The sequence below is a fragment of the Numenius arquata genome, chromosome 1 (assembly GCF_964106895.1).
Source record: "Numenius arquata chromosome 1, bNumArq3.hap1.1, whole genome shotgun sequence".
Classification (NCBI taxonomy): Eukaryota; Metazoa; Chordata; class Aves; order Charadriiformes; family Scolopacidae; genus Numenius; species Numenius arquata.
The window spans coordinates 129,729,067-129,743,680 of NC_133576.1; the positions used below are offsets into that span (position 1 = coordinate 129,729,067).

A 14,614-nucleotide genomic window follows, 5' to 3' on the forward strand; every position below is an offset into this window, starting at 1 on the left:
ACCCACCTTGAAGCATTCCTGTCCAGCCTGCTCTGGCTGACCCTGCTTTGGCAGGGGGATTGGACTGGACGAAGGTCCCTTCCAGCCTCTACCATTCTGTGACCCTGTGATACTGTTTGACTTCAGCTGTAACAATTTCAATTACATGTACGCTCCGAATTTCTCCCTTTAACACAATTAAGAAGTTGGCAGTTTACTGCTCTCATATTTATTCTTGACTCTGATAAATGTGCATAATTAAAAGCGTTTATAAAAATCAGCATTTGTATTTTAGAAAGATTGAATTGCTGTGCCTGCACCGGAGCCTCCTCCCAGTTTCAGTCTCTCCCGATGAGGTGCGTCTCCTGGGGCCGGTCGATGCGGAAGAGCAGCTCGGCGGGCAGGAGGTACCCCAGGTACTGCACGCTGTCCGGGCTGGTGTCCTGGTGGTAGTGTCCTCCTTCCCCGTGGTGGCTGAAACAGTGGGTGTGCTCCACACGCAGATCGAAGCCCTGTCACCAGAGAAAGGCCCGTGAAAACATGTTCATGTGAGCTGTATTTAAAAGACCTGGGACAATCCCTCCTAGATGAGTATTTCTACACATCTCAGAGCCTGCTGCAACCATTAAGCACTGAAAATTTGCAAGGTGCTTGTGAAACTAATAAGACGAGAAGAGCAGCTCTGCAAGGCTTTACCATAGGATTACAGAGAGAAAGGAATTTAGAAACTCTTGACAGCCCCCAACTTCTGTTGTCAATCTCGCAGAGATTTCCTGGGTTGTTTTTTTCTCCTTTCTTTCCCTTGGGATTAGATAAATCAGTCACACCAAGGAACCCCTACCGGACATCAGAACCTCTTGGCACTGAATGCCTCAGACCCATGCAATAAAGGGACGATCTCTACCTCAATTCTGAGAGCCAGCTTCAACGAAAATGGGAAGAATAGCAAATAAAATGACAACTAGTGCGATCACCCTACCAGCTTTATATGTTACAGAATGATGGAACGGTTTGGGTTGGAAGGGACCATTTAAGATGATCTTGTCCAACCCCCTGCTATGGGTGGGAACATCTTCCACCAGATTAGCTTGCTCAAAACCCCTCCAACCTGGCCTTGAACACTTCCAGGGATGGGGCATCCACAACTTCTCTGGGCAACCTGTTCCAGTGCCTCACCACCCTCATCATTAAAAATATCTTCCTTATGTCCAATCTAAATCTATCCTCTTTCAGTTTAAAACCATTGCCCTTGTCCTGTCACACCTGTTGGTGAAAAGTCTGTCCCCATCTTTCTTACAAGCCTCCTTTGAAGTACTGAAAGGCCACAATAAGTCTTCCTGAAGCCTTCTCTTCTCCAGGCTGAACAAAACCAACTCTCTCAGCCTGTCCTCATAGCAGAGTTGCTCCAGCTCTCTGATCATTTTCACGGCCCTCCTCTGGACCCACTCCAACAGGTCCATGTCTTTCTTGGGGCCCCAGGGCTGCACGCAGCACTCCAATTGGGGGCTCATGAGAAGGTGAATCATCTCCCTCAACCTGCTGGCCACGCTTCTTTTGATGCAGCCCAGGATATGATTTGTTTTCTGGGGTGCAGGAGGATACTGATGAGTAATTCTACAGCATTTGAATGCCATCTTCTACTGCTGTCTCTGTAGCGACACTCAAACGTTTCCAAAAGCAAAGGCTTAGGTAAGTGCTGTTGAGCTGCCAGTGGATACAGATGGGAAAAACCCAGCCGCATCCACTACACAAGTAGCACTGGTTCTGAATGGAGCAGCTGTCCATGGCTGTTTTCCAAGTACTCATCAGTTGGTTCTGAGAAGATGCACGCAATTTAGCCTTAGGCCAAAGGCCGCCACATACCTACAGAATAAAGTCACATCCTTGAACATATCCAAGCCTACAGCATGTCTCATTTTAGTGTGAAAAAAATATTTTTTGCATTACTTATGACTGCATCGTTATTTATAAAACAGTTGTTTTCGTCTATGGTTTCCTGGTTACTTTTAAACAAATAGTCTTCCTAATGATGAACATCTTAATGGCTTTTGAAACCAGATTGGTTTTTATCCTGAATTGTTTGCTGTTGAATTCAGTGCTTGTGAAAGATGCTAGATAACTTCCTAGCATGAGGCTTTGCAGGCTTCAGTTTGCATCAGCCATGAGACACGCGCTTCACATATTTCGACACAGCATTAGCAGAGGCTGTTCTTACGAAAAGGAACTACATGAACATACAGCTGAACAAGCTTCCACGCTCTTGACATTTCTCCTGGTGTGGCCACCAGTGAATGCAATATTGCCGTTGTGTTTGCATCCCAAACACTTGCAATTGGAACTGAACCATTAAGTTCAATCCACTGTGAACAGCCAATAGGTTTCACAACAGATGGATGTAGCCACAACTGAAGCCAGTGACAGAACCGAGAAGCTTCTGTTTTCATTACACCACCTCTGGAAGGGTTAAACACAATATATACACACTCCCGTTCTTAAAAGGAAAATCACATCCAAGACAAAATTCATGACAAGTCTCAGTTTGCACTTAGAAATGAGAAAAAGACTCACAGGATCTCTGGAAACTATTACTGTCTGACAAATCAGTGGAGCCTTCATTTCAAAGAATTTCAGCCAGTTATTCACATCCTCATCGGTGTTCAGAGGACAGGCAGAAAATTCTGGAGGCTACAGCAAAAATAAAAGCTTTATAAGTGAAACGAAGACACTTGTATCAAGACACTTTTCCTCTAGCAACTTTCCTTTGCTTTTCCCCTCCCCACTATTCTGTTCCGTTTCCTTCTTCCCTAAACGCAGCTCACCAGTGCCCGTTACTGTGTTACTGCCGGATAAAGAAGTGACCAGAATATTTCTTCTTTCATTGCACAGGTCGTGGGAGAACTACTGAAGTGAGGATTCTCTTCCTGGTGTATTTTAGAAGCTGTTATTTTTAAAAAGCCTATTGCTTCTTCTAAGTACCATCTCAACTCATGTATTTAATTTCAATTCATTTTACAATAGGTCTACAGTTCTTTGGCTGCCCACAGATTTCAAAAGAAAAGATGAGGGCATTAAGGCCAAGTAATACAGCACCATTAGTTTTGCAATGTCAGTTTTGTAATGTCAGCTCCTTACTTTACTACACTGTTTACCCCAACAGTTTATGCATACATTTAAAAATACAAAGCAAAGTCAAGGCACTTAGATGTTACACCCTGATTTATAGTTGTGTTTTCAGAAGGTTGAAGGAAGTTACATGAATTGAGAAAAACTTACCATAATGTGAATCTTTGCTTTCCCCTTCTGAATGACAAATGTACCACCCATCCCAACTGGCTTTTCTCCATAGTGTTTCTCTAAAATTTGTCTCAGACAAGAAACAAAGTTAAGTTCCCCGGTTCTTCCATTGGCTTTCACTTCAATGACCTAGAGAATAAAGTTAATTTGTCACTGCTGTCTCCTGCTGCAACGGTCCGCAAAGGTCTGTGAAAGCTGCTCTGAAATTCTCCGGAGCTTATAACCCAAGATTACTTTCTGAAAATGTGAGTTTCCCTGTAAGTGCTGCTCCACTTGCCTCCATCCAGTACCTCACCACTCACTTGCATGACTTTCTGATCAGCACTAGTTTTGCCTGTGGAAGGTGCTGGGCAGCAAGTCATTTCACTCACACGAGACAATGGTATAAGCAACCCCTTTCTGCCCACCACCCGGCTTCCACTCCGTTCTAAAGAAACTCTGGGAAACAGAGAATACTGCTCAGTTTCCATGCAGGAGTCAGGTTTTTGACTGCTCTGCCAACACCTCTTTGTGCCAGTTGTGTTGGAGGAAGCACTTCTACAAAAACTAGACAAGTGCCCAGACCTGATTTACACAAGTCAGTCATTGTAAAACCATTATGTTAAATCACTGCTCGTTTGGACTGGATTTGGATGGATGACTTATGATGGAAAATTTTTACTAAACTAATACTTATCCCTCAAAAATTCAAATGCCTGTCTGTCCCCACCAATTCTTCCCCCGCTTACCAGCATCAGTTCCTTATGCTTGGATATTCTTTCATGGAATTACTACTTAAAACTGCTAGGAGAACATCAAAACATGAGTTTCCCTTCAGCCACAAAGCTCTACAAGCAAAGTCACCTTTGATCCAAGTCCGTACCTTACCAGGTTGGCCCTCGCTGGCATAAAGGTTGGCCAACAGCCCAAACTCACAGTCAGTGTATTTGCTGCTGTACTTCTCAAGCAGGCACCCTTTATCTGCAGGATTTATCTGAGCGACGTAGCTCTCGTTTACAGCAGGTTTTTTTTCACTCTTAGTTTGAACAATAGGGATAAGCTGAGAAAACGAACATGTAAGAATAAGCTGAATAAGTTCATAAGAACATGTAAGAGTCAGTCAAATGAACAGAACTCATGTAAATGCAATTTAAGCTTTGGACTGTGATCCCAACAAATAATCTCCTTCATCACACAGCTGTCTCTCTCTGGATGAGGTCTGTACTAGCAAGAAAAGTACACTAATATTGTAATGTAATTGAAAACTGCAGGAAACAGTTTTACTTTCTCTGTTGAGTTAAATTTAATGTTATATGAAGATGAATGCTAGTGTTAAAAAAATAAAGAAGAAAAAAGTCTAACCATTGAGATATGGGGCCTGCATGCAAGTACTGGAATTTCATGTGATACTTTCTCAGCGCACAGTAACACCCACTATTATAGTGGCCCAAATTTAATGCTGAGATGGTCTATCTCATCTGCTAATAAACACATCAAAAGGAATGGTAAGACCAGAGGTTTATGCTTGAAAAGACTCTAACTAACCAAAGCCACCTCAGGCAGTAGTTTTCATCTCCCGCCTCTCCTGCCAGTGATCATTTTATATGTGGCATCTTTAAAATTTACAGTGGTAAAACACAGCCATCCAAGAGGGCAAAAGACAGGGAGTGTTTCAAATGGATTTACCAGTAACTTTGACAAGCCTTTCTAAATCTTGTCTTTAAAACCTCTGGTCAGGTCTTTGTCAATCAGTTTCAAAAAACCGTGTTTCTTGCAGGCTTCAAAGCAATCACATGTTTCCTGGAGAATTACAAGTTAAAAATTAATTTTTATTATCTCAATAGTGTGCACCTCATCGGTGTGGAGGAATGGCTGAGTGAAAAAGGGCATGACTTGATTACAATGAGCAACCCAGTCTTTGATAGGGATGAAAGCCTGGAGGAGGCTGTGAACTCTCCTTGAGAAACAGAAGTATGAAGAAGTAGCTACATGATAAGTAAGTGATAAGCGGTACTGCCTCCGGGAGATAGAGAAACATCTGCTGCGCGTGGACAAGAGGTCTGCACTAATTGTGTGAGCGCTCTAGGCGCGTGAACAGAGACTGTAAGCCAATCGTATAACTGTTGCTAGCGCGTGCTCTGCTTGTCTGTCTTTATATACTCTGTGTGAACTTGAATAAAGTGAGAACGACCATACTCATATTGAGACTCATCGTTACTCCGGGTCCGTCTCCCACTCCGACACATCGGTTGGCCCTCATCTGAATTCCTTCTAATGTGTTTTATGTGCTTTTGGCATGAATGGTGCTTATTAAATGTTTTGTGGTAACTGGGAAATACTCAGCATGATACTGCTCTACTATTATGATACTTCCATGAATTCATTGAAAACCATCATACTTATTTACTGACCTCCGCATTTACTCCAAGAATCTTAGATGAAGCAGCTCCAGCTCCAACAATGAAAGCTCCAGGTAGCTCTATGTCTTTTGCAACTGTATTTAGATCATAAACCTGAAAAAAAGAAAAAATCCTTTGATTTTGGTGTGGTGCTCTGATTTGGAATTGTAATTCTGTTCACTGTAACCTCTGGATGCATTTAATTCACAATGCCCTCATTAGTATTTTGGATAATTAGGTTGGTTTCTGAACACCACAACATTTGGTAGTAACAAATTGGGTACGCGTCCATCTGTTTTATGAAAGGTACAGTCTGCCTGTGTGTTCCCCTGCCATTTTACCCAAAATGAAATTATTGTTCTCATGAAAATTATATTTGTGTAAAATAAAAAATTGAAGGAACTATCATATGGAGACAGATGGGGTGAGGTGTCAGAAAGGAGGCATGATATTCTTGGAAAAGGACAGTAATGTGAATCCAGCATTGGCCTGAAAATACAAATACAGCCAGTTGTCACAAAGAAGCATAGCTGTGACTTGAAATCAGAGGCGTGCAGCAAGCCATATACAAACACACAGACAAGCCCCTTGTTTAGCAGTTCCTTCCATGGCTCCTGTCACAGACGGTTTGTCTCCAAAACCATCCTGTATCTGAGGGCAGGAGAAGATGAACCATCAACCACGATATGCTATTTTTGCTACGATGTGTAAGATTACTTGACGTAGTCTATGTTCAACACACGTCAGAATCAATCTCATAAACCACTGAAAAGTAAGTCTTTTTTACCAGTGGAATCTTACGGTATCCATTAGTCTTTAGTTTTGTGTATATTTCAACAAGATATTGCTTTTCCTTAGACAAATGTATTAAACCTCACAGCTATAGGGAAAGCTCACCTTTTCTTTCTGTACAACGGGTATGAGGTAAGGAACACCTCCCACATCTGCTATTCTAGGCTTTCCGCAGATTCCTGGAAGAATACAGCCAATTAGATTAGTAAAATGTTTTCCTCCTAAAAATCTTAAATGAGCATGCAGTCTAACCCACCACAGAACTGTTTCTTCAAACTTCTAAAACCCTTTGAGAACCCTATTTCCCTAGCATACTTGGATAAAGTGCTGCTCTATTAAGAAGTCCAAGGACAGTAAGCCCTGAAATGATTCACAGTAGGATTTAATGTTGGGCAATCTGTGAAAAATCAATTTTCTCTAAGCACACAAAAATATTACAGTGGGCAACAACTGCCATTTGCCAGTTCCCCAGTAAGATGCCCTCACTACACAGTGGATATCTCCACTGCGACTCCACTTGCAAAATTTCAGCAAAGCTGGATGCCCAAGTCTGAGGACAATTCATCCCACTTATTTGGACATGTATTTTAAGAAGGGATGAATCACCTTCTGGAGGTGATTCTTTCACTACATAGATGACAAAGGGAACTCAGATGAATAGCACAGATTATATGTCTGTCTTCCAGACAGATGATGTCAAAGAAGATGAATCCCACTCAGAATAAGACAAGTTTCACTTCACAAATGGCAGGAATTTAAAAATGAATGGAAGCACAACTCCTTAGGTTCAGAGAGTGATTGGCATGGATCTAAAAAATTTCTCCATCTGGAAGACAACAATTTCATTTCAAAACCTTTTCATTACACTAAATAAAGCTGATGAAATACGTGAGTGCTGCAATCATAGGTTAAGAAAGAAAAATATGACAAGTACTTGGTAATGACTTGTCCTCGTTCATACAGCAACTAGGAAGCAAATCCAGAAATAAAATGTAGCTTTCCTCTCATGCATATTCTTTACCTGAAAAACAATTTAAGCTCTCCCAACATCTTTAGAAGGTCAAAACCAAGCAGGATCAGGTAGAAAGAACCGGACCATTCTTAGTAGAAGACAGGAATGCTAGGTTACCTTTGGCAGGAAAGTTGAAGGGTTCCTGAGTGAGATCAGGACAGTCTACAACAGAGACTTCAGCATCAGCAAAGTTTTCTTTAAGCCCTTTCTGCAAAACTATGAAAAAGAATAATGGCGAAGTTACTGACAATTAAAAAATTACCAAGAGTTTGACAAGTTACTAACAACAATAGATGTATCTGTTTAGGCTTTATTTCAGCAAGATACATTAAAATCCTTGTGCTAAATAACCTAAATAACCCCATTGATTTAAATACTACTGTCTGTAGGCACTTGTTTCCTGAGTCAGAGCTTCAGGGAAGAGCAAAAGCTAGTTCAGATAATTGTTAGCTACCACATTAATTCATTTTAAGAATTTTAAAAACCTTTTAACTGAAATACAATAACTGACTGCTCCTGGTAGCACTAGGAGCAGCCCAACGTGAAGTAATACGGGTAAATTTAAGCCACATTCAGCGGTGGTTTCACTTCCCAAGAGCAGGTGATTGTGATCATGGTCAATATCATACAAGGGCAAAGGAGGAAGAAAGTTTTAGCTGAAGTGACAATCAGTTCTTTAAATATATTAACTATATATCTCAAACTGTCTCTGCTTTCTGGAAACTTCTGCCGTCACAGGATCACAGAATCACAGAATCTTCTTGGTTGGAAGGGACCTTTGAGATCATCGAGTCCAACCACAAAAACCAAAAACCAACAAAAAACAACAACAACAACAAAAACCATAAAAAAAAACCCCAAAAAAACAAAACAAAAAAACCCCACAACACCAAACACCAAAACCAAACCAAAACAAACGCCCACAACCACACCCCACACCCACCCACAACCAGACACAAACCAACAATCTCGGGCACTAGAGCATGCCCTGAAGTGCCATGTCTACACGTTTCTTAAATACCTCCAGGGATGGCGACTCCACCACCTCCCTGGGCAGGCTGTTCCAGTGCCTGACCACTCTCTCAGTAAAGTCATTCTTCCTAATACCTAATCTAATCCTCCCCTGCCACAACTTCAGACCATTTCCTCTGGTCCTGTCATTATTCCCTTGGGAGAAGAGGCCAACACCCACCTCCCTACAACCTCCTTTCAGGTAGTTGTAGAGGGCAATGAGGTCCCCCCTCAGCCTCCTCTTCTCCAAACTAAACATGCCCAGTTCCCTCAGCCTCTCCTCATATGACTTGTTCTCTAGACCCCTCACCAACTTGGTGGCTCTCCTCTGGACACGCTCCAGCAGTTCAATGTGCTTCCTGTAGTGAGGGGCCCAGAACTGAACACAGCACTCGAGGTGAGGCCTCACCAGGGCCGAGTACAGAGGCACCATCACTTCCCTACTCCTGCTGGCCACACTATTCTTGATACAGGCCAGGATGCCATTGGCCTTCTTGGCCACCTGGGCACACTGCTGGCTCATGTTAAGCCGGCTGTCCACCAATACCCCCAGGTCCTTTTCTGCTGGGCAGCTTTCCAGCCACTCTTCCCCAAACCTGTAGCGTTGCCTGGGGTTGTTGTGACCGAAATGCAGGACCCGGCACTTGGCCTTATTAAACCTCATCCTATTGGCCTTGGCCCATTGATCCAACCTGTCCAGATCCCTCTGTAGAGCCTGACGACCCTCAAGCAGATCAACACTCCCACCTAGCTTGGTGTCATCTGCAAACTTACTGAGGGTGCACTCAATCCCCTTATCTAGATCATCAATAAAGATATTAAACAAGACTGGCCCCAAGACTGAGCCCTGAGGGACACCACTGGTGACCGGCCGCCGCCAACTGGATTTCACCCCATTAATTACAACTCTCTGGGCACGGCCATCCAGCCAGTTTTTTACCCAGTGAAGAGTACACTTGTCTATGCCATGATTCGCCAGCTTCTCCAGGAGAACACTGTGGGGGACGGTGTCAAAGGCCTTACCAAAGTCCAGGTAGACAACGTCCACAGCCTTCCCTGCATTGAGAAGGAGGGTCACATGGTCATAGAAAGAGATCAAGTTGGTTAAACAAGGATATTGTCTGTTATGCTTACGTTCATGTGGAGATTTTCTGGCAAGTGCCACTGTCAGTACAGGCCAGATAACGAATGATGCTGATGATAATGAACAGCCCCAAATCTAAGCTTTTGGTTTTGCTTCATATCAATGCTTTTAGGCTCAGAACCTGCAACAGCACTCAAACAACAGGGAGGATTCTGACTTAGACAAATGCACTGTTTGGAAACAACTTCCAAACCTTAATTGAGCATGGGATTGCCTTCACATCCACTGCTTCAAATACCATGATAAAAGGTCTGAGTTCTTTCATGCCTGGGGGTCTGATTTAACAGATGTCTCAAACTAAGGAACAGAAAATCCAGCCTGTGATCTCAAATCAGGCAGTTCCTTATTTACTCAGAAGACTTCCCTGTTCCTTTGTTTCCTCCAATCAGGATTTCAGCTGTACCTTACTTCCTGGGAGCAGTTACCACGCTGTTGACTACCAGAGTCAGTAGAAGGTACTTGGCGGATTTCTAAATACATCTCAGTACCTTTTGGTAAGTGGAAAAGGACAGTAAAAGGGCACTTCTGAAATTAGACTCAAGAGCTGAAAAGCAACAAAATTCACAGCTTACTGAATTTCACTGAATTTTTTTTAGAGTTGGAAGTGACCACATAGATCATCTAGTCCAACTCCCCTGCTGAAGCAGGATTGCTTAGAGAATGCTACTCAGGACTGCATCCAGACGGGTCTTGAAAATCTCCAAAGAAGGGGACTCCACAACCTCCCTGGGCAGCCTGTTCCAGGGCTCTGTCACCCTCACCGTGAAGAAATTCTTCCTCATATTTGAGTGGAACCTCCTATGTTCCAACTTGTGCCTGTTGCCCCTTGTCCTGTCACTGGGAACCACTGAAAAGAGTCTGGCTCCCTCCTCCTTCAACCCACCCTTGAGATACTTATAGGCGTTAATAAGGTCTCCCCTCAGCCTTCTCTTCTCCAGACTAAAGAGTCCCAGCTCTCTTAGCCTCTCCTCATAAGGGAGATGCTCCAATCCCTTAATCATCTTTGTTGCCCTTCACTGGACTCTTTCCAGTAGTTCCCTAAAGAAGTTCCCAGAAGTTCCCAGAAGGTCCTCAGGATGGGGCCGGGAGGGGAGGGGGCGGAAATTCTGCTTCACAATCCATCTTTTTTGCTACTGTTTTAAGCTGTTCTGCTGCAAGTACATGCTGTTCTCTGCTGAGCCCATAGGTCTATGGCAGCCCTGGCCTGTTGCCCCAGCCTGACGGCTACTGAGCGAGAAAAGCACTGAGAACCACATGAGGTGCTGCTGGGACCACACTTCTGAAAGCATGGAAACGTCAAACTGACACGGATTTGGGAGGGTGGCAGACTGAACTTGAAGACCACTCTGAAAAAAAAAAAAACCCTTTAGTACCTCTGCTGTAGGAGACAGACTGCCGGAAGGAATAATGCCTTTCTACGAGGGCAAGGAAAGAAGCTCATGAGCAGGGGGGTTGGAGCAGATCACCTCCAGAGGTCCATTCCAGCCTCAACCATTCTGTTACTCCCAGCACATTTTGTGGGAGCTTTGGAAAAAAAAAGTAAATAAAATGTTTCCTGCAGCCTGGTTCTAAGGCAATCACCAAAGAAGGAGCTAACTAAGCTCAAGCTGCCGTTCTACACTGCATCTTATCAGCTGTGGTTTTAGTAATCTTGAAAAAGAAAGAAATATTGGAGGGTAGAGGAGGACAGATGATCCCATATGTGTAAATAAGTTTGGTCTATCATTGTCAAAATTTCACAATCCCTGCACAAATCTACAAATGCAGCAGGCAGTTTTAACAGATTTGAGAGCCTGTTTGTGTGCTTAAATATCACTCGAGGTTTGGGAGAGGAGTCATTGTTTGTTCTAAAAAAATAATAGCATATAGAAAAATAGTGCTTTTCTTTACACCTCCATGTGCTAAGAGCAGAAACATTCTGCATGTACTAGCTGTAGAAAGGTTTTGATAAGAGATTTAAGAGAAGTTTAAAAAGTACATTATCAGTTTGCAGAAAGTTACACGCTGCATGACTTACCCCCAGCAAGCTCCTCCAGACTTGGGACATGAAAAGCAAACTTTTCGACTTTGGCCATTTCCTAACTGGTGCTGATTTCTTCAGGTAAGAAACTACAATACACCGCGCTGTAGGGGAGACTGATCTGTCAACAAGGATAACAGTTTAACCATTAAAACAGGTTTTTTTCAATATGTTACTTATTTTTCAATTTCACTCAGGAATACATAGACAACAGTAGAACTGTAGTTCCGCCATCAGAGGAAAGACTAACAGCTTTGATATTAATTTTCTTATGCACTTTGGAAGGACATGTGTCTGTCAGCTCCACAGCTGGCTCAGAGCATTACATATTGATGGTCCTCAAGCTTAAAACTGGCTGTAGGCAAAACACATCCCATGCTGAATCCAGTTCAAGGGACAGGTCAGGAGATTTATCTCTCCTTTGTAATCCTGGAGTCACAACTTATTTTCGAAAGAAAACTGGACTTTTCTGAGCACGTGAGCTGCCTCCTCAGGTCTTCCCTACCTTAATGTTTACTTTTCCAGCATTGGCTACGGTGGACTTTCAACTTCAGCAGCGACATGGTCTCTCAATTGATTCTGGGCATGTGTTTCCCCTCCCGGAGGGGAACAGTCTAGAAGCAAAATAGCAAACAACAACAGCGAGTCCTGCAGTATCAGGCTCTGTACAGGTACAGAACCCGCAACAAAAAGTTTTGTTTGAACATCAGTTTAAGAACACCTTTGCAAATGAACTATATTACAGTCAGCCTTGCAACAGCAAAGTCAGCTACTAGGGCAAACCACTAGCTCAGGGCAGAAACAGCTGATTATACACGACCTGTAAATCAGCCACAGCAATCATTAACTCCTTAGGCACATGCCTACTGCACACAGCAGAAAAAGAAAATGGGGCCCAATTATCCAAATCTCAGGCCTTGGAGGAAGCCAAAAACCTAATTACATTCCCAGACCTGACAGAGCTTTTGTTAGGAAGGACTATGATATGAGTTAGCTGTTTAGATATACTTTTAACTTCTATTTTAAAAATACCCTAGCTTTTAAGATTGTTGAAAATCATAACTGTCCTTATACTACAGACCTCTCAAGTCTGCGTAAAGGGAAAAAAAAAGCCAGTGGAAAAAAAGAAATAAAAAGAGTTGGGCGATCGTAGCAGTCACCTAACCGAAGTCTTTGAGCTCAAAGTTCAGCCACCCCAAATTACTGCTGTAGTTTCTTTCTCAACTGCAGTTGAGAAAGGGAGAAAGACAGCTACCTGTGTACAGTAATTCTTAACGTAGCTGGTCTTACCCAACTCCACAGGTGACTCCCTCCCCCCTCTGGCTGTGGAAGAGAAAATAACAGGCTGGATTTGGTGCCTCTAGCAGAAAGCTGCTGTCAGATGGAAAGAATCAGGCTCCAAGACTGTAAGTGTGCACCAAACACAAAAAGGGAGCAATTCAGTCAGAGAAAAAAAGTGAGAAGATGGCTTTGGCAGCATTGTTTTAGATATTTAGGTACTCATCCCCGCAAGAACCCTTTGCCATGTCCAGAAGGAAGCTGTACCAGCAACTCAAGACACCATTTGAAAACAGACTTGAGAAGCCAGGCTAGGACTCCTGTTGAGCAAAAGGCAGCAGCAAGAGACTTGGACACAGTTCAAGTAAGTAGGCTCAGATACAGCACCTAGACCATTGCTTGCTGTTTAAACAGCAATAGTCAGCTCCCCACAATCAAGATAGGAAAAGACTAGGAAAAGCTAGATGTACCATAATAAACCTGGTTGCTAAACAGTAGCACTTACCGGGAAGGACACAGAAGTAGATCCGTCAGTCACCACCGCAAGGAGAGCATTCACAGGGGAGTTTGTCTGGTGTGGGAGAGCCTGAAAGGAGACAACAACACACAATTAGGATCCATCGTGGTGGGGTGGAGTGACATTGAATTACTAACAGAAGACTTTCAAAGAAAGAACACAAGTTCTAAAAGAACAATAAGATTATTAGATCTGGGATGGCGCAACAAGAGTGGAGATAACAAGCATCTAGGAACACTTTAGAAGTCTATCGTTTTGAAGCAGGAAGCAAACATCAGAGACAGTAGTCAAGGGGCAGGAGAATGAAATTAAATGGGAACCACGATATTAATGGGGTGGGGAAAGTTGCCTAGTATCACAAATCTGAATCAAAACTAGTTTGGGGGGTAGAAGCCAGAAAGGAAAGGTTACAGGCAGGCGAGAGATGAGTCAGGGTGAGGGGGGAAAACAAATACATGGGAAAAATTGAAGATGCAGTCAGAGAGAGAAATTTAGCAATGACACCAAGAAGAGGAAAAAAACCCACAACCCAGATGCCTCCTCAGAGACCGTATTCCTCAGCCGGAGCCGTGCAAGGAGCTCCCGTACGCGGCAGAGGAAGGCAGCGGGACAGCAGGGGCGGCGGGGATCTGGGGAAGGGGGGGATCGTGGCAGGGCAGGACCAAGGGGGCCAGCGGAGACTGGGATTCCCAGGGAGAGCACCCAGTCAGCCCAAGGCAGCTGAGCGCGGGAGAAAAGAAACACTAAAGCCGACACTGCGAGGGGAAAGAGGAGGTTATTCAGGCCGGAGCCGCAGCCAGAGGGGAGGAGAGGCAGGACAGCAGCCGCGAGAGCCCGACGGGTCAAGGAGCAGCCCCTCACAGCGAGCGGGAACTGCGCCCTGAGGGGGAGCCGGGACCCCGCGGGCGAGACGGGGAGAGGCCGAAGGCGGGGGGGGACAGCCAGCAGCTGCCCCGCGCTGGCGGGCGATCCCCGGCCCCGCACCCGGTCGCCGTTAGCGCCTTGACCGCACATACCTACCGCACATACCTGCCCCACTCTCCAGGCTGCGCGGCACCGCCCGCTCCCGCCGCCAGCCAGCCAGCCAGCCAGCCAGCCAGCCAGCCAGCCAGCCCCGCGACCGCCCGCCCCGCCACCCCCAGCATGGCGGCGGGAGGAGGCCGGCCGGCCCTTCCCTCCCTCCCGTCAG

The 14,614-nt window shown here is 44.4% G+C and overlaps 1 protein-coding gene across 4 annotated transcripts; it reads right to left on the minus strand.

Moving 5' to 3' along the window:
• Positions 1-187: 187 nt before the first annotated feature.
• Positions 188-14,570, minus strand: C1H11orf54 (chromosome 1 C11orf54 homolog). 4 transcript variants are annotated; one of them, XM_074147192.1, is made up of 11 exons: positions 14,455-14,565; positions 13,414-13,494; positions 12,136-12,244; positions 11,628-11,751; positions 7,573-7,671; positions 6,549-6,622; positions 5,664-5,765; positions 4,136-4,312; positions 3,253-3,402; positions 2,548-2,664; positions 189-491 (listed from the first exon to the last, which is right to left on the minus strand). In XM_074147192.1, the coding sequence occupies exons 4-11, from the start codon at positions 11,683-11,685 to the stop codon at positions 318-320; spliced, it is 951 nt and encodes a 316-aa protein (XP_074003293.1). In that variant the 5' UTR covers positions 11,686-11,751; positions 12,136-12,244; positions 13,414-13,494; positions 14,455-14,565; the 3' UTR covers positions 189-317. The 4 variants fall into 4 exon arrangements, with proteins under 4 accessions (XP_074003301.1, XP_074003320.1, XP_074003293.1 ...); XM_074147209.1 differs by having other exon boundaries at positions 14,442-14,565; XM_074147200.1 differs by lacking the exon at positions 12,136-12,244 and having other exon boundaries at positions 188-491; positions 14,455-14,570.
• Between the last annotated feature and the right edge of the window lie 44 nt (positions 14,571-14,614).

Excerpts from the sequence above, each read along its gene's own strand:
- C1H11orf54 (XM_074147200.1), bottom strand. The coding sequence starts at position 11,685 with ATGGCCAAAGTCGAAAAGTTTGCTTTTCATGTCCCAAGTCTGGAGGAG. Across the intron at positions 7,672-11,627 it reads TCTGGAGGAGCTTGCTGGGG|TTTTGCAGAAAGGGCTTAAA; the intron begins GTAAGTCATGCA and ends TCTTTTTCATAG. Across the intron at positions 3,403-4,135 it reads GCGAGGGCCAACCTGGTAAG|GTCATTGAAGTGAAAGCCAA; the intron begins GTACGGACTTGG and ends TTTATTCTCTAG.